The 27,334-nt window shown below is 53.1% G+C and overlaps 9 protein-coding genes across 9 annotated transcripts; 2 read left to right on the top strand and 7 right to left on the bottom strand.

The window, feature by feature from the left end:
- Positions 1-1,899: 1,899 nt before the first annotated feature.
- Positions 1,900-2,472, bottom strand: AGABI2DRAFT_43484 (hypothetical protein; the record flags this gene model as incomplete). The annotated part of the gene is made up of 1 exon (XM_006458783.1): positions 1,900-2,472. A coding segment is annotated over one exon (573 nt), but the record flags the coding sequence as incomplete, so codon positions are not given.
- Positions 2,473-6,670: 4,198 nt separating this feature from the next.
- Positions 6,671-7,321, top strand: AGABI2DRAFT_116129 (hypothetical protein; the record flags this gene model as incomplete). Its single annotated transcript, XM_006459106.1, has 1 exon — positions 6,671-7,321. The coding sequence occupies one exon, from the start codon at positions 6,671-6,673 to the stop codon at positions 7,319-7,321; it is 651 nt and encodes a 216-aa protein (XP_006459169.1).
- A 210-nt stretch (positions 7,322-7,531) lies between these two features.
- On the bottom strand, positions 7,532-7,966 carry AGABI2DRAFT_66154 (hypothetical protein; the record flags this gene model as incomplete). Its single annotated transcript, XM_006459107.1, has 1 exon — positions 7,532-7,966. One exon carries the CDS (start codon positions 7,964-7,966, stop codon positions 7,532-7,534), a length of 435 nt encoding a protein of 144 aa, XP_006459170.1.
- Positions 7,967-13,629: 5,663 nt separating this feature from the next.
- AGABI2DRAFT_116132 (hypothetical protein) lies at positions 13,630-15,366 on the bottom strand (the record flags this gene model as incomplete). The annotated part of the gene is made up of 1 exon (XM_006459108.1): positions 13,630-15,366. One exon carries the CDS (start codon positions 15,364-15,366, stop codon positions 13,630-13,632), a length of 1,737 nt encoding a protein of 578 aa, XP_006459171.1.
- A 117-nt stretch (positions 15,367-15,483) lies between these two features.
- Positions 15,484-16,125, top strand: AGABI2DRAFT_116133 (hypothetical protein; the record flags this gene model as incomplete). Its single annotated transcript, XM_006459109.1, has 1 exon — positions 15,484-16,125. The coding sequence occupies one exon, from the start codon at positions 15,484-15,486 to the stop codon at positions 16,123-16,125; it is 642 nt and encodes a 213-aa protein (XP_006459172.1).
- A 318-nt stretch (positions 16,126-16,443) lies between these two features.
- AGABI2DRAFT_116134 (hypothetical protein) lies at positions 16,444-18,183 on the bottom strand (the record flags this gene model as incomplete). The annotated part of the gene is made up of 2 exons (XM_006459110.1): positions 16,444-17,731; positions 17,813-18,183. The coding sequence occupies 2 exons, from the start codon at positions 18,181-18,183 to the stop codon at positions 16,444-16,446; spliced, it is 1,659 nt and encodes a 552-aa protein (XP_006459173.1).
- A 387-nt stretch (positions 18,184-18,570) lies between these two features.
- On the bottom strand, positions 18,571-19,152 carry AGABI2DRAFT_66067 (hypothetical protein; the record flags this gene model as incomplete). Its single annotated transcript, XM_006459111.1, has 1 exon — positions 18,571-19,152. A coding segment is annotated over one exon (582 nt), but the record flags the coding sequence as incomplete, so codon positions are not given.
- A 765-nt stretch (positions 19,153-19,917) lies between these two features.
- AGABI2DRAFT_116136 (hypothetical protein) lies at positions 19,918-20,304 on the bottom strand (the record flags this gene model as incomplete). Its single annotated transcript, XM_006459112.1, has 1 exon — positions 19,918-20,304. The coding sequence occupies one exon, from the start codon at positions 20,302-20,304 to the stop codon at positions 19,918-19,920; it is 387 nt and encodes a 128-aa protein (XP_006459175.1).
- Positions 20,305-25,929: 5,625 nt separating this feature from the next.
- AGABI2DRAFT_43130 (hypothetical protein) lies at positions 25,930-26,502 on the bottom strand (the record flags this gene model as incomplete). The annotated part of the gene is made up of 1 exon (XM_006458778.1): positions 25,930-26,502. A coding segment is annotated over one exon (573 nt), but the record flags the coding sequence as incomplete, so codon positions are not given.
- Positions 26,503-27,334: the final 832 nt, after the last annotated feature.

Below are 27,334 nucleotides of genomic sequence, written 5' to 3' on the forward strand. Positions count from 1 at the left end.
TTTTCGCGGCGCTTTGGAATTAGCGCGCTACTTCGAGGGCTCTGGAGTTTATTAGAGGCGGGGCAATTTGTAAGTCCCTTAGTTTCTTTGACCACTGTCGCCGGGACGGGACAAGTCAGCTCTAGGCGGCATCCTTATTTCGTAGTATTACAATCCTGTAAGTCGGTAGTTGTGCTGGTGTTTAGTAGTCGGTAGTTGTTAGTGTAGTTTAGTTCTATCTGTTTCTCTTTCCTCTGATGTTGTTCTGGGCTATTGTATCGTAGAAGGGGGGCCTCTGGCCCCCCCGCCTGCGGCGCGGTCTGCGTACGGGCACCGCGAATAAATTCGAATTTTAATAAAAAAAAAAAAAAAAAAAAAAAAAAAACTGTGGACAGACTGTAAGAAGCTATATTGAGTTCTAACAACTTGTACTCACCTGTGGACAGACTGTAAGAAGTTCAGGCGTCTGAAGCGTCCACAGGGAAGTTCAACCATACATGACTAAGCTATCATGTGACTAAACTCGTCCGCATATCTCTAAGTCCACCAATAACACTTGTAGACTGCTTGCTCACTCTAACACACCCCCCCTTGATCCAGCCAGTCTACTCAAGTCCTAATAGAGGAACAGCAAACTCAACTACCTTCTTTGCCACAGCCTTGGTTAGGATGTCGGCCACTTGCTCGTGTGTAGAAACATACAAAGGATCTATGAGTCCTTCTTCAACAGCCTCCCGGAGCCAGTAAAAGCGCAGGTCTAGGTGTTTCATGCGTCCGTGATGCTCTGGATTCTTGGCTACACTGATTCCTGACTTGTTATCAACGAAGAGTGTCGAAGGAAGTGTGAGGAGGAAGCCAAACTTGGTCAGGATATTCCTAGTCCATTTAATCTCCTTGCCAGCCTCGACGGCAGCAACAAACTCGGCCTCAGTGCTCGAGAGAGTCACAAATGGCTGACGCTTAGAAGACCAGCCTACAGCAGCACCCGAGACTAGAGTCACATAACCACCAGTTGCTCGACCTGTAGCCTTGCAGGCTCCATGAGAGGCGTCAGAGTAGGTAGTGAAGAGTTCCTCCGAGTCACTAGCTCCATAGACTAGCTTGTAGTGCATAGTCCCAATGAGATAGCGGAACAAGTGCTTGACTGCAAGCCAGTGAGCTGGAGCTGGGTTCGAGTTGAACCTCCCGAGATAGGAGACAGCTGTTAAACGTAGAACGATAGCGGTTGCAGTGGCGATCCTAACGAGCCGAGAAGCGAGTCAATCGGATAGGAACTGACTGAGCAATCCCAAGGACAAACTGTGGATACACTGTAAGAAGCTGTATTAAGTTCTAATAACTTGTACTCACCTGTGGATACACTGTAAGAAGCTAAGGCCTCTGAAGCGTCCACAGGGGAGTTCAACCATACATGACTTTTTTTTTTTTTTTTTTTTTGTTTTGTAATCAACAGAGTATATTTCAATACTACTTCATACATCGGGTGTCACGACACGTTCCCGCGGCTTTCTACTACTCGCCAGTTTACAGAGGCCCCAAACAACAGTATTCTATCCTAACGTATCCAGCGCGACGAGGTCAAGCGCTATCGAGAGAGAGAAAAAGAGAAACAAACAAAACAAATCGAGACATTGTTACACACATAAAGGGTCCCGGGACGAAACCAATCAGTCAGACAATACACCTTACATAGTAACGGAACGTTAGGGCACTCGCAGTCCCTCAACGGAAGTAAACATATCGAATATGAAAATGAAAAATTGAGGCGGACCCGAAGTCACTTGAAATCCTCAGAGAAATTGTTCCTCACCACTACCGTTCACCCTCCTATACCGCTACGCAACCTTCCCAGTTCTCCATCAGAATCCACCGACCCAACCCGGCGACGGCAGTCTGTACTCCTCAAGTCGAACGCGCGGGGAATTGGCGTTTAAGCCAGGCACGATCGAACCTGTTTTTCCAAAACGGACAAACCTTCGAGTCCGTCGAGGAATGTGAGCGCTTGTCCGCTGGGCGTTTGGCCGCGGTACAATTTGCGCATTGGCGTACGTCGACGCGCTTAGCGTCGACGCACTTGAAGTGATTGGCCTCGGAGTGAGGACCAGAGCAGAGGGAGCAGCGCGCGCACTTGGCGCGGCACTGGTCAGAATGATGGCCCCAGCGCTGACAGCGAGCGCAGTGGACGGAGCCGGAATGAGGGCGAGCGCCCTTGATTTGACAGTTCGTGCCGCCGATGGACACGAACTTGGAGATGTAGAGACGGGCGTTAGAGCCCGCCACCGTGTCGTGAATGTCGACCCATGCCCAGCACGAGTCAGAGTGAGGCGAGGCGCGCATGAAGCGCGGCTTGTGTTTGATAAGTTTGGCCAGCGAAGCGCCGACCGGAGACTTGTTGAGAGCGCTAATAAACGCCTCGTGTTGCTTGAGCGCCCACTCCTTGGAGGAAGCGGGCACGTGGGGAATGTCGACAATCTTCAAATATGAAGTCGACGTGATGGGGGAATGGCCGATTGGGACGTTCGGGCTCGGGAAAATACGCCGAACGTGCTTGAGCACGAAGGAAATTTCGGCGGGGGAGGGAACACGGGAGGCGGCAATACAGATGCCGTTGCCTTCGACCGATGCATGAGTGAGAATGACATCAGACTTGATGTCATTCTTGATGAGCTTGTTGAGGCTATTAATAACCTCGGGAGTGAATGAGGCCGCAGTGACCGGGGAGTCCGCAGGCGGCGTCAGGATTATAGCACGGCGCGAAGCGCCGTGTGCTGTGTGCTTGCCTTGGCGTCTCTTGCGAGGTGCCGAAGGAGCGCGGAATGAAACGGGGGCGGCGTCTTTGGGTGCAGGCGCGCGCTTGGAACTTGGAACGGGAAGGGGTTTGGGCGCCTTCCCATACGCTGGGGGTGGAGCGGCCGGCTCATCCACCTGCATGGGTGTGGCCGTTGCCGGGGGAGTGACGTCAGAAGGGGCCGGATCGACCCGGACTTTCTTCTTCGGCGGTTTGGACTTGGCTGAGTCAGCCTGTGGCGGTGTGTCCCGCGGATTTACACGTGTGGCAGGTGCGTCAACTGCGGATGCAGGCGCTTCAACTGCTGGGGGGAGGAGAGAGCGGAATTCGGGCGCCTTCCTATTGAAATATTTGTGGACGTCGTTGAGATCGTCGTCCATGAGTGTGGGGAATACGTCGAGGATGACAGTCTTCCATTCCTTAGTTGCGAACGCCTCGAAAAAACCGAGAGCGGTGCGGATAGCGTTAATGATAACTTCTTTGCTTTCTTTGCTGTCCAAATGCTCCTCATCTGCAGGAGAAGTGGGACGGGGAGTGGTGACGTCTTCGTAGTCGAGGGCCATAGAAGAGTCGTCACTGCCGCATACCGAGACGGCTGCGACAGAGGGACCGGAGGAAGAAGACCCCGGCGAGATGGGGCGCTTCGAGGAAAGCACCGAAGCCGAAGGCGACGGTGCGCGAGGAGGGGAAGGGGGACGAGTGGGCACCGGCGGCGGAGGCGTCGGCACACGAGGAGGGGGAGGAGGGACACTGGGCGGTGTCTTGACAGCCGGAGGGGCTGCACCGATCCCAGAAGCTTGGCCAGATGGCCCTTTGACTTTACCTTTGGCTAGCGCACTAGCTTCGGCGTTGGCGATGGCGACCGCGGGGGCAATACCCCGGTTGCGGACGGCGTCCATGATTGCTCTATTCTCCTGCGAGTCGAGCGACCAGTTGGCGAGAGTCATCATCCCAGTAATTGAGTACTGGGGATTGAGAAAAGTCTCAACGTCAGAAACGGTGAGACGAGCGGCGGTCGGATTGGCGGGCGGTGACGGCGCCTGAGACGGGGGACGGGACGGGTGTGGCGTAGGGGCCGGTGTGGACTGTTTCTTGCGTTGAGCGGGCATGATACTGGATATATTGCTACGACTAGACGACTAGCACTGAGACTTCCAAAAGAGGAAGGTAGTGGTAAGAGGTCAAGGAGCGTTGTGTCAACCATACATGACTAAGCTACCATGTGACTACAACACCCGGATATCTCTAAGTCCATCAACAGCCAAGTGTAGACTGCTTGCTCACACTCTAACACACCCCCTTGATCTAGCCAGTCTACTCAAGTCCTAATAGAGGAACAGCAAACTCAACTACCTTCTTTGCCACAGCCTTGGTAAGGATGTCGGCCACTTGCTCGTGTGTAGAAACATACAAAGGATCTATGAGTCCTTCTTCAACAGCCTCCCGGAGCCAGTAAAAGCGCAGGTCAAGGTGTTTCATGCGTCCGTGATGCTCTGGATTCTTGGCTACACTGATTCCTGACTTGTTATCAACGAAGAGAGTCGAAGGGAGTGTCGGAGGGAAGCCAAACTCAGTCAGGATATTCCTAGTCCACTTGATCTCTTTGCCAGCCTCGACGGCAGCAACAAACTCGGCCTCAGTGCTCGAGAGAGTCACAAATGGCTGGCGCTTAGAAGACCAGCCCACAGCAGCTCCCGAGACTAGAGTCACATAACCACCCGTAGCTCGACCTGTAGCCTTGCAGGCTCCGTGAGAGGCGTCCGAGTAGGTAGTGAAGAGTTCCTCAGAGTCACTAGCTCGGTAGACTAGCTTGTAGTGCATAGTCCCAATGAGATAGCGGAACAAGTGCTTGACTGCAAGCCAGTGAGCCGGAGCTGGGTTCGAGTTGAACCTCCCGAGATAGGAGACAGCATAGGCAATGTCGGGACGAGTCATAGTGGCGAGATACTGAAGAGCACCTACAGCATTGAGGTAGGGAACTGCCTTCATCTCAGCCTGATCCTCGAGTGAAGGAATAATGTCAGAGAGTTCAGAGCCCGGAGCGAGGGGAGTGGATAGAGGATTAGCATCATCCATATTGAAGCGTTCTAGGAGCTCCTTGATGTAGTGCTCCTGTGAGAGGGAGATAGTGTGATTAGAGCGATCCTGCTTCACCTGAATGCCTAGCAGAAGAGTGGTAGACCCGAGATCACGGAGTTTGAAGTGTTTCGAGAGCTCAGTGACTGCCGAAGTCATAGCTGCATCACTCTTCGAGACAAAAGTAATGTCGTCAATGAAGATAGGTACAATGACCTTGATGTCACCTTTGGAGTAGATGTAGATGGAGCTGTCGGAGCGAAGCCTAGAGTAGCCTATGCCTTCAAGGACACTCCGGAGTTTCTTATTCCACTGCCTGGCAGCCTGCTTGAGGCCATAAAGCGATTTACGCAGCCGAAAGACCATGTTAGGACTACCAATGTGATAGCCCTCGGGTTGGCGCATATAGATCTCCTCTTCGAGTTCCCCATAAGTAAAGGCAGAGGAGATGTCGACTGAACGCATTTTGTAGCCTTCTCTAGCTGCAAGAGCAATAATGAGGCGTAGCGAGGCAGGACGGAATGTGGGTGCAAAGACCTCAGTGAAGTCGAATCCAGGACGTTGGGAATAGCCCTTAGCAACGAGACGAGCCCGGTAGCGCTCAATAGAGCCGTCGGCAAGTCGTTTGACTTTAAAGACCCAGCCAGAGTTGACTACCTTCTTGCCTGGAGGCAGTTCCATTAGTTCCCAAGTCCCGTTAGCCTCGAGATTGAATATCTCAGTGTTACAAGCCTCAGTCCAGCAATCCGAGTCAGGAGACTTCATAGCTAGTCTATAACTCCGGGGATCAGCACCCGAAACGGCTCCAGCAAACTCGACTTCACAGTACTCAGAGTCAGCTAGCAGAGCAGCTTCGTCATCCGAGTCAGATTCATTACCAGCTAAGTCTGGTTGTTTGAGCTTCCACCATTGACCAGGAGGCTTCCGAACTCGCCCAGTACGTCTAGGAATGTGAGGGGGTTCAAGAGGCGCTCCGGCAGTAGGAGGAGTCACTGGGAGTGGTGCATGGATTTGTGGAGGAGTGACTGGAGGAATCACGGGAGGAATCACAGGAGGAATCAATGGAAGAGGTGGTAGAGGTAGAACTGGCTTCTCTTCAGGAGGAACTGAAGCGGACGGAGTGGGAGTCTTAGGACGAGCAGGAGGGAAGTGATTATCACCCCCTTCATCCTGTAGAGGTGGCAGTCCCGAGTATGACGATGTATCATTAGGAAGTGGTAGTGGCTCTGGTAGTGTTAGAGTGTGAGCAAGCAGTCTACACTTGGTTGTTGATGTTAGAGTGAGCAAGCAGTCTACAAGTGTTATTGGTGGACTTAGATATATGCGGACGAGTTTAGTCACATGATAGCTTAGTCATGTATGGTTGAACTCCCCTGTGGACGCTTCAGAGGCCTTAGCTTCTTACAGTGTATCCACAGGTGAGTACAAGTTATTAGAACACAATATAGCTTCTTACAGTGTATCCACAGTTGTCCCTAGGATTGCTCAATCAGTTCCTGTCCGTTCGCCTCGTTTTAAGGACCGTTAGACACGCCACTGCGTCGCGTACATCCTACGTTTGACAGGTTATGGGCCCCGGCTTCTAACGCTTTAAAAACGACGTTTACTTCAACAACCACAGCTCTTCCCCAATCATCTTTCCTGCCCTTCAACTTCTTTCACTTCCCCTGCCCTCATTTCGACTCCTATGGCTTCCGGATCGCCAACGTTCGCTAAACTCAACGAGGAGAACTACTCCACATGGTCTGGAGAGATGGAGGCATGGCTGAGAGCCTCTGGGCTCTGGAGACTTGTCTCTGGCAGGCAGAAGGCGGCTGGCTGTACCTTATGGTGGAGCAGGAGCAGAGAATCCACTTCCAGGGCATCCAGGACAGTCCTGTGAAGATGTGGGAGGCTCTAGAGGCTGTACATCGTCAGAAGAGGGCTGGAATGCGATTCAATGCCTATGATGACCTCTTTTCCATCCGAAAACTCGAGGAGGAGTCCCTCCAATCCCTTATCAACAGAGTAGAGAGCTCTAAACGAAAAATCAAGGAACTCCGCCCCTCTTCCTTCACTCTAGAGCAGCTAGATGATGAGCTAGCCTCTATGGCTCTCATCAGAGCGCTCCCGGACGCGTTTTCCGGCTTCACATCGTCCCTACTGCTTATGGACAAGCTGGACAAGACTACAGTCCACCAGGCCTTTGTTACAGAGGACTTACAACGCAAAAAACGCGCTCAGGACTCCTCTACAACAGAGTATATTTCAATACTAATTCATACATCGGGTATCACGACACGTTCCCGCGGCTTTCTACCCTCGCCAGTTTACAGAGGCCCAGAACTACAGTATTCTATCTACAAAACCGTATCCAGCGCGACGAGGTCAAGCGCTATCGAGAAAGAGAAAAAGAAAAAGAAAACAGATCAAGACATTGATACATACGTAAGAGGCCCCGGGATAAAACCAAGCAGTCAGGCAATACATCCTACATAATACCGGAACACTAGGGCACTCGCAGTCCCTTTTGCGGAATCAAACATATCAAATATGAAAGTGAAAAATTGAGGCATACTCAAAGTAACTTTAGATCCTCAGAAAGTCTTGTCCTCACCACTACCGTTTCTCCCTCCTATACCGCTACACAACCTTCCCAGTTCTCCATCAGAATCCACCGACCCAACCCGGCGACGGCTGTCTGTCCTCCTAAGTCGACCGCGCGGGGAACTGGCGTTTGAGCCAGGCACGATCGAACCTATTTTTCCAAAACGGACAAACCTTCGAGTCCGTAGCGGAATGACAGCGCTTGTCCGCTGGGCGTTTAGCCACGGTACAGTTTGCGCATTGGCGAACGTCAACGCGCTTAGCGTCGACGCACTTGAAATGGTTGGCCTCTGTGTGGGGGCCGGAGCAAAGGGAACAGCGCGCACATTTGGCATGACACTGATCTGAATGATGACCCCACCTCTGGCAGCGAGCGCAGTGGACGGAGCCGGAATGAGGGCGAGCGCCCTTGATTTGACAGTTCACTCCACCAACGGAGATGAACTTGGAAAGGTAGAGCCGAGCGTTGGAGCCCGACACCGTGTCATGGATGTCAACCCATGCCCAGCATGAGTCGGAGTGAGGCGAAGCGCGCATGAAGCGCGGCTTGTGTTTGATTAATTTGGCCAGCGAAGCGCCAACCGGGGACTTGTTGAGAGCATTAGTAAACGCTTCGTGTTGCTTGAGCGCCCATTCCTTAGAGGAAGCGGGCACGTGGTGAATATCGATGATCTTCAGGTACGAAGTCGACGTGATGGGGGAGTGGCCGATGGGGACATTCGGACTCGGGAAGATCCGCCGAACGTGCTTGAGCACGAACGCGATTTCGGTGGGGGAGGGGACACGGGAGGCGGCAATACAGATGCCGTTGCCTTCGACCGAGGCATGAGTGAGAACGACGTCAGACTTGACGTCACTCTTGAGAAGTCGGTTGAGATTATTAATAACCTCGGGAGTGAAAGAGGCCGCTGTAACCGGAGAGTCCGCAGGCGGCGTCAGGATAATGGCACGGCGCGAAGCGCCGTGTGCTGTGTGCTTGCCTTGGCGTCTCTTGCGAGGCGCCGAAGGAGCGCGGAAGGAAACTGGAGCGGCGTCTTTGGGTGCAGGCGCGCGCTTAGAACTTGGGACGGGAAGGGGTTTGGTGGGCGCCTTCCCAGACGCTGAAGGTGGAGCGGCCGGCTCATCCACTTCTATGAGTGGGGCCATTGCCGGAGGGGTGACGTCAGAGGAAGGAGCCGGATCGACCCGGACCTTCTTCTTCGGCGGTTTGGACTTGGCTGAGTCAGCCTGTGGCGGTGCGTCCCGCGGATTTACACGTGTAGCAGGTGCGTCAATTGCGGATGCAGGCGCTTCAACTGCTGAGAGGTGGGGGCAGATGAGGGGGGAAAGTTTCCTCAATCTATGCTTAAAGTGATCAAGGATAATGTCGAATTCATTATCCATGAGTGTTGGGTTACCCTTGAGTATATACTGTCTCCATTCGGGGTAGGAAAAGAGTGTGAGGGCATCGAATGCATCATTGAGGTTTTCTTTTATTCCCTCAACAATTTCAGAATTGTCGATCGGGGCCGCAGGGGAACCGGGACGAGGAGTGACGGCCTCGTAGTCGAGAGCCATGGAAGAGTCATCATCACTGCATACCGAAGCGGCAGCGACAGAGGGGCCAGACGAGGTGGACCCCGGCAAAAGGGGCCGCTTGGACGAGAGTACCGAAGCCGAAGGCGACGGTGCACGAGGAGGGGATGGGATGGGTGGAGCCGGCGTAGGAGTCGGCACACATGAGGGAGGAACACTGGGCGGTGTGTTGACAGCCGGAGGGGCTGCACCGATCCCAGTTGAGTGGCCAGAGGGCCCTTTGACATTACCTTTGCCTTCAGAACGGGCAGCGGCGTTGGAGATGGCAATCTGAGGGGCAATACCCCGGTTGCAAACGGCGTCGAGAATAGCTCGGTTCTCATGAGAGTCGAGCTGGATAGATGCGAGGGTGATTAGACCACCATACTTGGGGTCGATAAGTGTTACGATGTCGTCTTCGAGAAGACGACGAGCGGTTGGATTGGCGGGCGGTGGCGGCGCCTGAGATGGTGGACGGGACGGGTATGGTGCAGAGGCCGGTGCGGACTGTTGCTTGCGACGCGGAGCGGGCATTGGAACGATGTATTGCTACGACTAGACGACTTTCACTGAGACTTCCAAAAGAGGAAGGTAGTGGTAAGAGGTCAAGGAGCGATGAGGACTCCTCTACCTTCTCCCATGCACTAGCTGCTCGCTCTGGCTCTCAAAACACGACGAAAACCTGCGATTTCTGCGGGAGAGAGGGCCACAAGTTCTCTGAATGCAAAACCTTCGAGAGAGCGAAGTCCCGGGCTCAGGAGGACGCACAAAAGCCTAGAACACCGTATAAGAGGGCTAACAAGGCTCAGGAAGAGTCCGGGAGCTCTAGCTTGACTCAGGCTCCCGAAAAAGCGCAACGGGTGTCCGAGTTTGCTGGCAATGCAAGTACTCCTTATCCCTCATCATCTCCCTCGCCTTCTACACCTCTCCAGCTCGATGCTGACTTCCACTGGCTAGCAGATACAGGGGCCACTTCTCATATGACTCCTCACCGGCACTGGTTCAAGTCATATACCAGTCACAAAATCCCCATCCGACTAGCTGACAACTCTATTGTCTATTCTTCGGGGGTGGGATCTGTAGTCTTTGAGCCTGTTGTGAATGGAAAGGTGGTCAGAGCAGTCGAGTTGACTAGAGTTCTGCATGTCCCGGCTCTCCGGAGCAATCTGTTATCATGTCTATACCTTGCCCGTAACAAGGGCTTCAATATCACCATCTCCTCTCACTCCATTGACTTCAAACATAAGGGCACATGGCTTTTCACGGCCACCATCCATTCCAACAACTCTGCTGAGCTCGACGGCTCAACTGTGACTTCTGAGACTGCTTTCTCTGTCTCTACCCTCCCGGTTGACCTCTCGCTATGGCATCGTTGCTTCATTCATCACAATTATGCTGATGTGAAGTCTATGATCAGTAAGGATCTAGTTTCCGGCCTCAAACTCGAGTCTAACTCATGTCCTGACTCTATCTGTGAGCCGTGTCTAGCTGGCAAAATGCATTCCCTTCCTTTTCCCTCCTCTTTGAATCACAATCGCTCTCCTCTTGAGCTGGTGCATTCAGATCTTCACGGACCGCTCCCAGTCGCTTCACACTCAGGCTACAAGTACTGGATCACCTTCATTGACGACGCGACACGTTTCCGGGCAGTCTATCTGCTCAAAGCAAAGTCGGAGGCATTTGAAACCTTCAAAGTCTACAAATCCTGGGCTGAGACTCAACTCGGAGTCAAACTGCGAGCACTACAGGATGACAAGGGAGGTGAATACATGTCTAATGCTTTAAAAAGCTTTACTGAGCTTGCTGGCATTGAGAGAGGTCACTCAACTCGGAACCGGCCTCAGCAGAACGGACTTGCTGAACGGGCTAATAGGACTATGGGAGAGAGGATCACTGCTATGCTCTCGGAATCTCGGCTACCTGGGTCTTTCTGGGGTGAATGTATCTCGTCTATGGTCCATGTCTGGAATATGCTTCCTACTGCTTCGCTTTCGGGCACCACTCCCTTCCAAGCTTTCTATAAGCGAAAACCTGATGTCTCACATCTCCGGGTCTGGGGGTGCACTTCCTATGTCCATGTACAACGAGATAAGCGCAATTCTCTCCAGCCTCACTATGAGAAGTGTGTCTTTATAGGCTATCCGGCTGGCTACAAAGGCTGGAAGTTCTACAACCCAGTCACAAAGCGAACCGTGATCTCCAAGAGAGCTGACTTTGACGAGAGATACTTTCCAGGCACTTCCAAAGCCCAACTCGAGGCTGTCCCGTCATTTGCTTGCATACCAGAGTCACTACAAATTCCTAATGATACATCTTCATACTCGGGACTGCCACCTCTACAGGATGAAGGGGGTGATAATCACTTCCCTCCTGCTCGTCCTAAGACTCCCACTCCGTCCGCTTCAGTTCCTCCTGAAGAGAAGCCAGTTCTACCTCTACCACCTCTTCCATTGATTCCTCCTGTGATTCCTCCTGTGATTCCTCCAGTCACTCCTCCACAAATCCATGCACCACTCCCAGTGACTCCTCCTACTGCCGGAGCGCCTCTTGAACCCCCTCACGTTCCTAGACGTACTGGGCGAGTTCGGAAGCCTCCTGGTCAATGGTGGAAGCTCAAACAACCAGACTTAGCTGGTAATGACTCTGACTCTGACGACGAAGCTGCTCTGCTAGCTGACTCTGAGTTCTGTGACGTCTGTTGAACGTAGAATGTACGCGACGCAGTGGCGAGTCTAACGGTCCTAGAAACGAGGCAAACGGACAGGAATTGACTGAGCAATCCTAGTGACAACTGTGGATACACTGTAAGAAGCTGTATTGTGTTCTGATAACTTGTACTCACCTGTGGATACACTGTAAGAAGCTAAGGCCTCTGAAGCGTCCACAGGGGAGTTCAACCATACATGACTAAGCTATCATGTGACTAAACTCGTCCGCATATATCTAAGTCCACCAACTACACTTGTAGACTGCTTGCTCACTCTAACAAAGTCGAGTTTGCTGGAGCCGTTTCGGGTGCTGATCCCTGGAGTTATAGACTAGCTATGAAGTCTCCTGACTCGGATTGCTGGACTGAGGCTTGTAACACTGAGATATTCAATCTCGAGGCTAACGGAACTTGGGAGCTCATGGAACTGCCTCCAGGTAAGAAGGTAGTCAACTCTGGCTGGGTGTTCAAAGTCAAACGACTTGCCGACAGCTCAATTGAGCGCTACCGGGCTCGTCTCGTTGCTAAGGGCTATTCCCAACGTCCAGGATTCGACTTCACCGAGGTCTTTGCCCCTACATTCCGTCCTGCGTCACTACGCCTCATTGTTGCCCTTGCAGCTAGAGAAGGCTACAAAATGCGCTCAGTCGACATCTCTTCTGCCTTCACCTATGGAGAACTTGAAGAGGAGATCTATATGCGCCAACCCGAGGGCTATCACATTGGTAGTCCTAACATGGTCTTTCGGCTCCGTAAATCGCTTTATGGCCTCAAGCAGGCTGCCAGACAGTGGAATAAGAAACTCCGGAGTGTTCTTGAAGGCATTGGCTACTCTAGGCTTCGCTCCGACAGCTCCATCTACGGAACCGAACGCCTTGCATCTGTTTACAGCTGGCGTCAAACACAAGTTCGATCCAAGCGTGCCCGTGCCGCATCAAACTCACTCGCATATCGCGCTTGTCACAGTCTTCAAAGGACAAGCCATAACTTCTAAAACGAGGGCCGCTGGAAGGCGGGTCAACAATGAAACAATTGTCGGATGGTCTACATTTCTGGCATTAATCAAAGCGCATAAGAAGCTCCAAAAGGGATGGCCTATTTCCAAGGTCATCCTCTACACTACGTCCCAGTTGATCGTCAAGAACTTGATGTCAACAAACTCCAAACCGCTCGGATCACAGCTTTCCATTGCTGTATCCCTAGCCTTCGACGCCATTGCTACAGACTTCCCAGAGGTCGATATTGAAGTGCAAGGCTTTAATAAAACATGGGCCACGGCTCCGGGTACTTATACAGAAGACTCGGGAATGTTACAGCCGTTGGCTCAAAGAGCATACTATTCAGCGGAGACCGCAAGGACATTTACAGAGCGCTCTCTCTCATTCCCTCAATCTGCCTCTTATCACTACACGAGACAGAAAACAACGCGAGACGCCATTCACTTATGGCAAACCGGTTTCCAACAAGGAGTCTGCACGCCGAGCGAGCCGCCACCACACATGCCGTCTTCGGATGGTATAGGAATGCGCTCAGGACTCGGGAACGCATCAAGCGAGCTTTTTTTTTTTTTTTTTTTTTTTGTAATCAAGTGGCTGTTCGAGCCTTCTATTCCAGCGATATAAGTACATGCGAACACTATGTACAACGTGCTGAGAATAAGGTTGCCATGACGCGTTACCAAGAGAAAAAGAAAAACATATCCTGCGCGACGAGGTCAAGCGCTAGCGTAGAGAAGAAGAAAAAAATAAAAGTTCGATCGAAAAAGAGTGGTACATACTTATGCGGCCCCGGACACATGTCGCAGTCGAACACAGACCATAGTACGTACCGGAACGCGAGACTGAAATATAATCAGGCGGAAAATAGACATAGAAAATGAAAATGAAAGTTGGGAGGCCGTTAGGCTACTAACCCCGAAACGCGTTTTGACGCGCGCTGATTACTTCTTAGGGAATTGGCGTCTCAGCCAATCCCTGTCGAATCGGTTCTGCCAGAACGGACACGAAGTGTCCATTGCAGAGTGGTCGCGCTTCGTCTTGCCTGCCGCACAGCAGTTGACGCAAGACCGGGCGTCGGGGTCGCGCTTGGAATGGGCGCAGTAAATGGGGTGGGCGTCCTCGGAGTGGGGAAGCCCGCAGAGGGGGCAGCGGATGCCTTTGGAACGGCATACCGAAGAGTGATGGCCCCACCTCATGCACCGAGTGCACAAAGCGGAACCGGGCCGGGGTGCTGCGCCTCGGATTTGACAGTTTCGACCGCCGATGACGATCGTTTTGTTGATGAAAGAGCGGGCCGAAGTGCCCGCTACGGAATCGTGAATGTCAACCCACGCGACACAAGTGTCACTGTGGGCTGATGTCCGCATGAAGCGGACGGCGTGCTTGAGGACGGCGGATAACTCCTTTCCGACTGGCGAGATTGCAAGCGCTGTGCTGAAGGCGCTGCGTTGGGCGGACTGCCAAGTCTTCGGCTCGGCGGGGATCATGGGTACGTCGATTACTTTGAGGAAAGAAGTCGAGGTGACGGGGGATGATTTGATGGGCACGATGCCCGCGACGGTGACGAGACGCCGTATGTGTTTGAGCACACATGCGGTCTCGGAGGAGTTAAGGACTCGGCTTGCGGCAATGAATATGCCGGATCCGGAGTCCTCGGAGTGCTCGAGAATGACGTCAGAACTGACGTCATCCTTGAGGTGTTGGTTGATCTCGGCCAGCATGGCCGGGGACACGTGGGCAGCACGGATAGAGGATCCGGCCGGGGGAGTGAGGTGCACGCCACGACGCGAAGCGCCGTGGCACGTGTGACGGGCCCTACGTTTTTTGCCCGAAGGCTTGGACGCAGGGGTGGTGGGGGCGGGAGCCGCGAAAGCGGCGGGAGCCTGGGGGCGGGGCGGAGGTCGTTGCGGAGGGGGACGGCGTGCAGCGGCCTTGGCGTAAGAGTTATTCTTGGGGAGGACAGGGTCCTTCCCAAAAACGGGTGGCTGGGGTGGAGGAGGGGGGGTCGGCTGTGCCGGCTTCGCCTTCTTAGATTTCCTCGGGGTCATGTCCATGTCGGCCGATGGAGACCGTGGCCGAGGGGTGGCTGTACCCGAGGGAGTGGGAGGGGGCGGGGTTGACTCGAATGCCCGTGGGGGCGGATCGACCGAGCCGATAATCTTCGCGAGCTGCTCAGAAAATGAGCCGATGCCCGCGACGGAGGAGGTTTTGTATCCATCAAGATCGCGCCGCTTGATGAGTACATGTGCCGCCCGCAGTATACAGTCCGTAAACGGCGCATACAGCGGGTGTTCGGGCTCGATGTCGTCAAGCATGACAATCGAGGTGTTGACAAGCTTGAGCATTCCCTTCTGACCAGCGGTCAGAGTACGGGAACGCCCAGTGGAAGGGGTGGAGGTAGGAGCCGGTGTCGGGGTCGACGGAAACGGCGTCGGGGAGCGGTTATCCAACGGGACGGGGACCGAAGTGTAGGATAGGGGGGTGAGGGAGGACTCCGAAGGAGTCCTAGCAGGATGTGGCGTCGTCATGCGGGACGCCGCCGGGAGCTCGAGTTCATCTTCCATGTTCCTCGCAGCACGTAGAAGGGCCTGTCCAACCGAACTGTTGAACATACCTTCCGGAATCTCTCCTTCGTCAGACCAGTCGCCCGAGTCCTCATAGTCCTCGCGCGTATCCATCGTAGAATGTAATGTATTGCTACTCGAGTATAAAACACTGAGACTTCCCAAACAGGAAGGTAGTGGTTACAGTTCAAGAAGCGAAGCGCGCACGCATCAAGCGAGCCGCCACCACACATGCCGTCTTTGGATGGTATAGGAACGCGCTCAGGGCCTTTGGTCCGCTCGCAAATGCAAGGTTCATCATATCATATCCAGTCTTGTTTCAAAGGTAACAGCTGGTATGAAATTACTGACAAGGAAGGCAGCGAAGTACTTCCAAGTCATCTTCAAGGCGGTCCATGGTTCCAAAATTATCAAGGAGTCAAAGCTGCCGACAATTCGCCACTCTTTGCTAGACTTATGCGAGTTATGTGCAACCACGCACCGATAGGGGAATATAGAGTGAGGTTCTTCCCAAACGAACCTTACAAATCATGCCAATGCGATCTCAAGACACCGGAGACACGACAACATTTACTAATGGTCTGTCCTTTGTTCGTGAGGCGGATCAATCATTACGACTTGGACGGTATCACTACTATACGTGGACTCATTCTGTTCCTCCAAGACAATCCCCAAGCGTTCAGTTTCGAACCACCGGAACTGCCGCGACTTGCAGACGAAAGCTGGCCGGCATACAGGAGAGAGTTAGAGTTGGCTAGAGATGCGGAGAATAAAAGGAGAAAAGAGAAGAGGCTTCCTCCATTAGTCGGGCCGATCTTCCTACATGAGTCGATCGAGTTCGTAAGACATTGGAATGTGTGGGAGATAATGTAAGTACATGCGAACACTATGTACAACGTGCTGAGAATAAGGTTGCCATGACGCGTTACCAAGAGAGAAAGAAAACATATCCTGCGCGACAAGGTCAAGCGCTAACGTAGAGAAAAAGAAAAAATAAAAGTCCAATCAAAAAAGAGTAGTACTTCAGTATGCGGCCCCGGAACGAATCAAACAGCCAAGCACGAACTATACCTAGTACTGGAACGCAAGACCAAGATAAAATCAAGCGGAGAATAGTCATAGAAAAATGAAAATGAATGATGGGAGGCCAAGCCGGCTACTAACCCCGAAGCGCGGTTTGATGCGCGCTGATCACTTCTTAGGGAATTGGCGCCTCAGCCAATCCCTATCAAATCGGTTCTGCCAGAACGGACACAAAGTGTCCGTTGCAGAGTGGTCGCGCTTCGTCTTGCCTGCCGCACTGCAGTTGACACAAGACCGGGCGTCGGGTTCGCGCTTGGAATGGGCGCAGTATTCTTGATGGGCGGCCTCGGAATGAGGGAGCCCACAGAGGGGACAGCGGATGCCTTTTGATTGGCATACAGAAGAGTGATGACCCCACCTCATGCACCGAGTGCACAAGGCAGAGCCGGGCCGTGGAGCTGCGCCGCGGATTTGACAGTTCCGACCGCCGATGATGATCGTCTTGCCGATGTAGGAGCGGGCCGAAGTGCCCGTGACGGAGTCGCATATGTCGACCCAAGCAACACACGTGTCGCTATGAGCCGAGGTCCGCATGAAACGGACAGCGTGCTTGATGGCAATGGAGAGCTCCTTACCAACCGGCGAAATTGAAAGCGCGTTTGTGAACGCGCTGCGTTGAGTGGACTGCCAAACCTTCGGCTCGGCGGGGATCATAGGCACGTCGATAACCTTGAGGTAGGAAGTCAAGGTGACGGGAGTGGATTTGATGGGGATGACGCCCACGACGGTGATGAGACGCCGAATGTGTTTGAGAACACAAGCGGTCTCGGAGGAAGTAGGGACTCGGCTTGCGGCAATGAAGATGCCGGATCCAGAGTCTTCCGCATGTTCGAGAATGACGTCAGACTTGACGTCATTCTGGAGGTGAGTGTTGATTTCGGCCAGCATGGCCGGGGACACGTGGGCGGCGCAGACAGAAGATCCGGCCGGTGGAGTAAGTTGCACGCCGCGGCGCGAAGCGCCGTGGCATGTGTGACGAGCCCTACGTTTTCTGCCCGAAGGCTTGGACGCAGGGGCGATGGCGACGGCCACGGGAGCGGCGGGAGCCTGAGGGCCGGGCGGAGGCTGCTGTTGAGGGGGACGGCGAGCAGCGGCCTTGGCGTACGTGTTATTCTTGGAAGGGACAGGGTCCTTTCCAAAAACAGGTGGCTGGGGTGGAGGAGGGGGGGTCGGCTGCGCCGGCTTCGCCTTCTTCGATTTTCGCGGGGTCATATCCATGTCGGCCGACGGAGACCGTGGCCGAGGGGTGGCTGTACCCGAGGGAGTAGGAGGGGGCGGAGTTGGTTCGAATGCCCGTGGAGGCGGATCGACCATCCCGATGATCTTCGCGAGCTGCTCAGAGAAAGAGCCGATGCCTGCGACGGAAGAAGTGTTGTACCCATCAAGATCGCGACGCCTGATGAGGGTGTGTGTTGCCCGCAGTATACAATCCGTAAACGGCGCATAAAGCGGGTGTTAGGGCTCGATATCATCCAACATGATGATCGAGGTGTTGACTAGTTTGAGCATTCCCTTCTGACCAGCGGTCAGAACGCGGGAACGCCCAGTGGAGGGGGTGGAGGTCGGTGCCGGTGTCGGGGTCGACGGAAACGGTGCCGGGGATGGGTTGGCGTAACCCCGGAAATCCGAGGTGTACGACAAGGGAGTGAGGGAGGAGGAGGGTTCTGGGAGCCCAGAACGCCTAGGAGGTGTTGGCGCCGTCATACGAGACGCCGCCGGGAGCTCGAGTTCGTCTTCCATACGACCCGCCGCTTGAAGTAGAGCACGCCCAAGAGAAGACTTGAACATACCCTCCGGAACTTCCTCATCAGACCAGTCACTGTCGTCGCCGGCGGTGTCAATATCCATTGCAGATTTTTTTTTTTTTTTTTTTTGTAATCAAGTGGCTGTTCGAGCCTTCTATTCCAGCGATATAAGTACATGCGAACACTATGTACAACGTGCTGAGAATAAGGTTGCCATGACGCGTTACCAAGAGAGAAAGAAAACATATCCTGCGCGACGAGGTCAAGCGCTAGCGTAGAGAAAAAGAAAAATAAAAGTCCGATCGAAAAAGAGTGATACTTCAGTATGCGACCCCGGGACGAACCTGACAGTCAGGTACAGACCACACCTAGTATCGGAACACGAGACGTAAGCATATCAAGTGGAAAGTAATCATAAAAGAAAATGAAAAACAAATGACGGGAGGCCGACCCGGCTACTAACCCCGAAACGCGGTTTGACACGCGCTGATCACTTCTTAGGGAATTGGCGCCTCAGCCAATCCCTATCAAATCGGTTCTGCCAAAACGGACACGAAGTGTCCGTTGCAGAGTGGTCGCGTTTAGTCTTGCCTGCCGCACTACAATTGACGCAAGACCGTGCTTCTGGATCGCGCTTCGAGTGAGCGCAGTATTCGTGATGGGCGGCTTCGGAGTGAGGGAGCCCGCAGAGAGGACAGCGTATACCTTTTGATCGGCATACGGAAGAGTGATGACCCCACCTCATGCACCGAGTGCACAAGGCAGAGCCGGGCCGTGGAGCTGCGCCGCGGATTTGACAGTTCCGACCGCCGATGATGATCGTCTTGCCGATGTAGGAGCGGGCCGAAGTGCCCGCGACGGAATCACAAATGTCCACCCACGCGACGCAAGTGTCACTGTGGGCCGAGGTCCGCATAAAACGAACAGCGTGCTTGATGGCGATGGAAAGCTCCTTGCCAACCGGCGAAATCGAAAGCGCGTTGGTGAAAGCGCTGCGTTGAGTGGATAGCCAAACCTTAGGTTCGGCGGGGATCATGGGCACGTCGATAACCTTGAGGTAGGAAGTCGAGGTGACGGGAGTGGATTTGATGGGCACGACGCCCGCGACAGTGATGAGACGCCTAATGTGTTTGAGAACACACGCGGTCTCGGAGGAAGTGGGGACTCAGCTCACGGCTATGAAAATGCCGGATCCAGAGTCTTCAGCGTGTTCAAGAATGATGTCAGACATGACGTCATTCCGGAGGTGAGTGTTGATTTCGGCCAGCATGGCCGGGGACACGTGAGCGGCGCAGACTGAAGATCCAGCCGGGGGAGTGAGTTGCACGCCGCGACGCGAAGCGCCGTGGCAAGTGTGACGAGCCCTACGCTTTCTGCCCGAAGGCTTGGACGCAGGGGCGATGGCGACGGCCGCGGGAGCGGCAGGAGCCTGAGGACGGGGCGGGGGCTGCTGTTTAGAGGGGCGATTGGCAGCGGCCTTGGCGTAAGAGTTATTCTTGGAAGGGACAGGGTCCTTTCCAAAAATGGGTGGCTGGGGTGGAGGAGGGGGGGTCGGCTGTGCTGGCTTCGCCTTCTTCGATTTACGCGGGGTCATGTCCATGTCGGCCGACGGAGACCGTGGCCGAGGGGTGGCTGTACCCGAGGGAGTAGGAGGGGGCGGGGTAGGCTCGAATGCCCGTGGAGGCGGATCGGCCATTCCGATGATCTTCGCGAGCTGCTCACTGAAGGAGCCAATGCCAGCGACGGAGGAGGTGTTGTACCCATCAAGATCGCGCCGCTTGATGAGAGTGTATGTCGCCCGTAGTATACAGTCCGTAAACGGCGCATAAAGCGGGTGTTAGGGCTCGATATCATCCAACATGATGATCGAGGTGTTGACTAGTTTGAGCATTCCCTTCTGACCAGCGGTCAGAACGCGGGAACGCCCAGTGGAGGGGGTGGAGGTCGGTGCCGGTGTCGGGGTCGACGGAAACGGCGTCGGGGAAGGATTGTCCAGCGGTCGGGGAGCCGATGTGTAGGACAGGGGGGTGAGGGAGGACTCTGGGAACCCAGTAGTCCTAGAAGGTGTTTGTGCCGTCATACGAGACGCTGCAGGAAGTTCGAGCTCGTCTTCCATACGAGCCGCCGCCTGTAGAAGAGCACGCCCAACGGAAGTGTTGTACATACCCTCCGGAATTTCGTCATCGGACCAGTCGCCTTCGTCGCCGTCAGCGTCAACGTCCATTGCAGATTGTTTATTGCGACTCATAACTAGTGGCCACTGAGACTTCCAAAAGAGGAAGGTAGTGGTACAGGTTCAAGAAGCGATGACATTGCCTATGCTGTCTCCTATCTCGGGAGGTTCAACTCGAACCCAGCTCCAGCTCACTGGCTTGCAGTCAAACATCTATTCCGTTATCTCATTGGCACTATGCACTACAAGCTTGTCTATCGAGCTAGTGACTCGGAGGAACTATTCACTACCTACGCGGACGCCTCTCACGGTGCTTGCAAAGCTACAGGTCGAGCTACGGGTGGTTATGTGACTCTAGTCTCGGGTGCTGCTGTAGGTTGGTCTTCTAAGCGCCAGCCATTTGTGACTCTCTCGAGCACCGAGGCTGAGTTTGTTGCTCCCGTCGAGGCTGGCAAGGAGATCAAGTGGACTACGAATATCCTGACTGAGTTTGGCTTCCCTCTGACACTTCCTTCGACAATCTTCGTTGATAACAAGTCAGGAATCAGTGTAGCCAAGAATCCAGAGCATCACAGGCGCATGAAACACTTGGACCTCCGCTTTTACTGGCTCCGGGAGGCTGTTGAAGAAGGACTCATTGATCCTTTATATGTTTCGACTCACGAGCAAGTGGCCGACATCCTAACCAAGGCTGTGGCAAAGAAGGTAGTTGAGTTGCTGTTCCTCTATTAGGACTTGAGTAGACTGGCTAGATCAAGGGGGTGTGTTAGAGTGTGAGCAAGCAGTCTACATTTGGCTATTGGTGGACTTAGAGATATCCGGGTGTTGTAGTCACATGATAGCTTAGTCATGTATGGTTGAACTCCCCTGTGGACGCTTCAGAGGCCTTAGCTTCTTACAGTGTATCCACAGGTGAGTACAAGTTATTAGAACACAATATAGCTTCTTACAGTGTATCCACAGTTGTCCCTAGGATTGTTCAATCAGTTCCTATCCGATTGACTCGCTTCTAAGCTCGTTAGGATCGCCACTGCAACCTCTATCGTTCTACCTTTAACAGGCTATGGGCCCCGGCTTCTAACAGCCTTCAAAACGCGTTTTTTACCATCTTCTACCATTTTCCCCTCTATATCTCAACTTCTATCCCTTCCCCTGCACTCAAATCGACGTCTATGGCCTGCCTCGCAATCGCGCACACACGCTCCCTATGCCTGGGGCACCATTTCGATCCAACGCGTCTGAGAGCCTCTACATCGACCACAACTCGCTCTGACAGCCATACACCCTCTCCACACTCTGTTCCTTTTGTGGAAGGGTAGGGCACATGTCTAGGAGGTGCAGGAAGCGAAAAAACGCGAAAAGACGCGCTCAGGAGCGCTCCAGACTGCCTGGAACATCTAAAAGTAATGTCAAAGGGCCACTTGGCCATCTGAGTGGGATAGGTGCAGCTCTTCCAGCTGTCAAGACACCACCCACTCCTCCTAGGGATGTTTCTACTGGTACTGGCTCTCCTGGCTCTGATATTCCACTGAGAGCGTCCGCTCTTGGTGCTTATTCCTCTCCCTCATCCTCTCCCTCATCCTCTTCCTCACCATCCTCGCCACTACAGCTTGATGCTGACTTTTTCTGGCTGGCTGATACTGGTGCTACATCCCACATGACTCCTCACCGCCATTGGTTCAAATCCTACTCCCCTCATCGTATTCCTATCTGTCTTGCTGACAACTCTACTGTCTATTCAGCTGGTGTAGGGTCTGTTGTCTTTCAACCGGTGGTGAATGGAAAAGAGACTAGAGCGGTCGAGTTTACGAGAGTCCTTCATGTTCCTGACCTCAGGAGTAATCTCTTATCATGTCTCTACCTTGCCCGACACAAGGGCTTCAATATCACTATCTCCGCTCAATCTATTGGCTTCCAATGCAAAGGGATTTCGCTTTTCACGGCCACCATCCATTCTAACAACTCTGCTGAGCTCGACGGCTCAACACTCACTTCTGAGACTGCTTTCTCTGTCTCTACTCTCCCGGTTGACCTCTCGCTATGGCATCGTCGCTTTATTCATCACAACTACGCTGATGTGAAGTCTATGATCAGTAAGGATCTAGTTTCCGGCCTCAAACTCGAGTCCAACTCGTCCCCTGACTCTATCTGTGAGCCGTGTCTGGCTGGCAAGATGCATTCTCTTCCTTTTCCCTCCTCTTTGAATCACAATCGCTCTCCTCTCGAGCTAGTGCATTCAGATCTTCACGGACTGCTCCCAGTCGCTTCACACTCAGGCTACAAGTACTGGATCACCTTCATTGACGACGCGACACGTTTCCGGGCAGTCTATCTGCTTAAAGCAAAGTCGGAGGCATTTGAAGCCTTCAAAGTCTACAAATCCTGGGCTGAGACTCAACTCGGAGTCAAACTGCGAGCACTACAGGATGACAAGGGAGGTGAATACATGTCTAATGCTTTAAAAAGCTTTACTGAGCTTGCTGGCATCGAGAGAGGTCACTCAACTCGGAACCGGCCTCAGCAGAACGGACTTGCTGAACGGGCTAATAGGACTATGGGAGAGAGGATCACTGCTATGCTCTCGGAATCTCGGCTACCTGGGTCTTTCTGGGGTGAATGTATCTCGTCTATGGTCCATGTCTGGAATATGCTTCCTACTGCTTCGCTTTCGGGCACCACTCCCTTCCAAGCTTTCTATAAGCGAAAACCTGATGTCTCACATCTCCGGGTCTGGGGGTGCACTTCCTATGTCCATGTACAACGAGATAAGCGCAATTCTCTCCAGCCTCACTATGAGAAGTGTGTCTTTATAGGCTATCCGGCTGGCTACAAAGGCTGGAAGTTCTACAACCCAGTCACAAAGCGAACCGTGATCTCCAAGAGAGCTGACTTTGACGAGAGATACTTTCCAGGCACTTCCAAAGCCCAACTCGAGGCTGTCCCGTCATTTGCTTGCATACCAGAGTCACTACAAATTCCTAATGATACATCTTCATACTCGGGACTGCCACCTCTACAGGATGAAGGGGGTGATAATCACTTCCCTCCTGCTCGTCCTAAGACTCCCACTCCGTCCGCTTCAGTTCCTCCTGAAGAGAAGCCAGTTCTACCTCTACCACCTCTTCCATTGATTCCTCCTGTGATTCCTCCCGTGATTCCTCCAGTCACTCCTCCACAAATCCATGCACCACTCCCAGTGACTCCTCCTACTGCCGGAGCGCCTCTTGAGCCCCCTCACATTCCTAGACGTACTGGGCGAGTTCAGAAGCCTCCTGGTCAATGGTGGAAGCTCAAACAACCAGACTTAGCTGGTAATGACTCTGACTCGGATGACGAAGCTGCTCTGCTAGCTGACTCTGAGTACTGTGAAGTCGAGTTTGCTGGAGCCGTTTCGGGTGCTGATCCCCGGAGTTATAGACTAGCTATGAAGTCTCTTGACTCGGATTGCTGGACTGAGGCTTTCAACACTGAGATCTTCAATCTCGAGGCTAACAGAACTTGGGAGCTCATGGAACTGCCTCCAGGCAAGAAGGTAGTCAACTCTGGCTGGGTGTTGAAAGTGAAACGACTTGCCGACGGCTCTATTGAGCGCTACCGGGCTCGTCTCGTTGCTAAGGGCTATTCCCAACGTCCTGGATTCGACTTCACCGAGGTCTTTGCCCCTACATTCCGTTCTGCATCACTACACCTCATTATTGCTCTTGCAGCTAGAGAAGGCTACAAAATGCGCTCAGTCGACATCTCTTCTGCCTTCACTTATGGGGAACTCGAAGAGGAGATTTATATGCGCCAACCCGAGGGCTATCACATTGGTAGTCCTAACATGGTCTTTCGGCTCCGTAAATCGCTCTATGGCCTCAAGCAGGCTGCTAGGCAATGGAATAAGAAACTCCGGAGTGTTCTCGAGGGTATTGGCTACTCTAGGCTTCGATCTGACAGCTCCATCTACATCTACTCCAAAGGTGACATCAAGGTCATTGTGCCAGTATTCATTGACGACATTACTCTTGTCTCGAAAAGTGATGCTGCCATGGCCTCGGCTGTCTCTGAGCTGTCCAAACACTTCAAACTCCGTGATCTCGGGTCTACTACACTTCTGCTAAGTATTCAGGTCACTCAGGACTCTTCTACTCGCTCCATCTCCCTCTCGCAGGAGCACTACATCAAGGAGCTCCTAGAACGCTTCAATATGGATGATGCTAATCCTTTATCCACTCCCCTCGCTCCGGGATCTGAGCTCTCGGACATTATTCCTTCACTCGAGGATCAGGCTGAGATGAAGTCAGTTCCTTATCTCAATGCTGTAGGTGCTCTTCAGTATCTGGCCACTATGACTCGTCCCGACATCGCCTATGCTGTCTCCTATCTCGGGAGGTTCAACTCGAACCCAGCTCCAGCTCACTGGCTTGCAGTCAAACATCTATTCCGTTATCTCATTGGCACTATGCACTACAAGCTTGTCTATCAAGCTAGTGACTCGGAGGAACTATTCACTACCTACGCGGACGCCTCTCACGGTGCTTGCAAAGCTACAGGTCGAGCTACGGGTGGTTATGTGACTCTAGTCTCGGGTGCTGCTGTAGGTTGGTCTTCTAAGCGCCAGCCATTTGTGACTCTCTCGAGCACCGAGGCTGAGTTTGTTGCTCCCGTCGAGGCTGGCAAGGAGATCAAGTGGACTACGAATATCCTGACTGAGTTTGGCTTCCCTCTGACACTTCCTTCGACAATCTTCGTTGATAACAAGTCAGGAATCAGTGTAGCCAAGAATCCAGAGCATCACAGGCGCATGAAACACTTGGACCTCCGCTTTTACTGGCTCCGGGAGGCTGTTGAAGAAGGACTCATTGATCCTTTATATGTTTCGACTCACGAGCAAGTGGCCGACATCCTAACCAAGGCTGTGGCAAAGAAGGTAGTTGAGTTTGCTGTTCCTCTATTAGGACTTGAGTAGACTGGCTAGATCAAGGGGGTGTGTTAGAGTGTGAGCAAGCAGTCTACATTTGGCTATTGGTGGACTTAGAGATATCCGGGTGTTGTAGTCACATGATAGCTTAGTCATGTATGGTTGAACTCCCCTGTGGACGCTTCAGAGGCCTTAGCTTCTTACAGTGTATCCACAGGTGAGTACAAGTTAGTATATCACAATACAGCTTCTTACAGTCTGTCCACATTTTTTTTTTTTTTTTTTTTTTTTGTAATCAATATAGTATATTTCAATACTACTCGTACGTCGGGTGTCACGACACGTTCCCGCGGCTTACTACACTCGCCAGTTTACAGAGGCCCAGAACTACAGTATTCTAACTACAAAACCGTATCCAGCGCGACGAGGTCAAGCGCTATCGAGAGAGAGAAAAAGAAACAAAACAAAAACGAATCGAAATATTGGTACATACGTAAGGGGACCCGGGATAAAACCAAGCAGTCAGCCAATACACCCTACATAATACCGGAACGCTAGAGCACTCGCAGTCCCTTTTGCGGAATCAAACATATCAAATATGAAAGAGAAAAATTGAGGCATACTCGAAGTAACTTTAGATCCTCAGAAAGTCTTGTCCTCACCACTACCGATCTCCCTCCTATACTGCTACTCAACCTTCCCAGTTCTCCATCAGAATCCACCGACCCAACCCGGCGACGGCAGTCTGTCCTCCGTTAAGTCGAACGCGCAGGGAACTGGCGTTTGAGCCAGGCACGATCGAACCTATTTTTCCAAAACGGACATACCTTCGCGTCCGTAGCGGAATGTGAGCGCTTGTCCGCTGGGCGTTTAGCCGCGGTACAATTTGCGCATTGGCGTAAGTCGACGCGTTTAGCGTCGACGCACTTAAGATGATTGGCCTCTGTGTGGGGGCCGGAGCAGAGTGGGCAGCGCGCACACTTGGCGCGGCACTGATCTGAATGATGGCCCCAGCGCTGACAACGAGCGCAATGGACGGAGCCGGAATGTGGGCGAGCGCCCTTGATCTGACAGTTCGTGCCGCCGATGGACACAAACTTGGAAATGTAAGTGCGAGCATTACTGCCCGACACCGTGTCGTGAATGTCGACCCATGGCCAGCATGAGTCAGAATGAGGGGAGGCGCGCATGAAGCGCGGCTTGTGTTTGATAAGTTTGGCCAGCGAAGCGCCGACCGGGGATTTATTGAGAGCGCTAGTGAACGCCTCGTGTTGCTTGAGCGCCCACTCCTTGGAGGAAGCGGGCACGTGGGGGATGTCGACAATCTTCAGGTATGAAGTCGACGTGATGGGGGAATGGCCGATGGGGACGTTCGGACTCAGGAAAATGCGCCGAACGTGCTTGAGCACGAAAGAAACTTCGGCAGGGGAGGGGACACGGGAGGCGGCAATACATATGCCGTTGCCTTCGACCGAGGCATGAGTAAGTACGACGTCAGACTTGACGTCCTTCTTGAGAAGCTGATTGAGGCTATTGATAACCTCGGGAGTAAAGGACGCTGCTGTAACCGGAGAGTCGGCAGGCGGTGTCAAGATTATAGCACGGCGCGAAGCGCCGTGTGCGGTGTGCTTGCCTTGGCGTCTCTTGCGAGGTGCCGAAGGAGCGCGGAACGAAACTGAGGGGGCGCTAGAGAGAGGAGGCGCGCGCTTTGAACTTGGGATGGGAAGGGGTTTGGTGGGCGCCTTCCCAGACGCTGGAGGTGGAGCGGCCGGCTCATCCACTTCCATGAGTGGGGCCATTGCCGGAGGAGTGACGTCAGAAGGTGGAGCCGGCTCGACTCGGACCTTCTTCTTCGGAGGCTTAGCCTTGGATGACTCAGCGGGTGGCTGTGCGTCCCGCAGATTTACACGTGTGGCAGGTGCGTCAACTGCATATGCAGGCGCAACAACTGCTGGGGGAAAGAGGGAACGGAGAATGGGGATTTTCTCTGTGAATAACAAGCGAATGATTTCGATATCATTGTCAATAATGGTGGGGAAGGCGCTAATAATGGATTGCTTCCATTTGAAGAAAGATAGCAGCTCAAAAAGGCCGACAGCATTGTTGATGGTCTCAACGATAGCCTCAGTAGATTCTTTACTGTCCAATTGCTCCTCATCTTCGGGAGAAGCAGGACGG

This window comes from Agaricus bisporus (genome assembly GCF_000300575.1).
Source record: "Agaricus bisporus var. bisporus H97 unplaced genomic scaffold AGABI2scaffold_3, whole genome shotgun sequence".
Lineage (NCBI taxonomy): Eukaryota > Fungi > Basidiomycota > Agaricomycetes > Agaricales > Agaricaceae > Agaricus > Agaricus bisporus.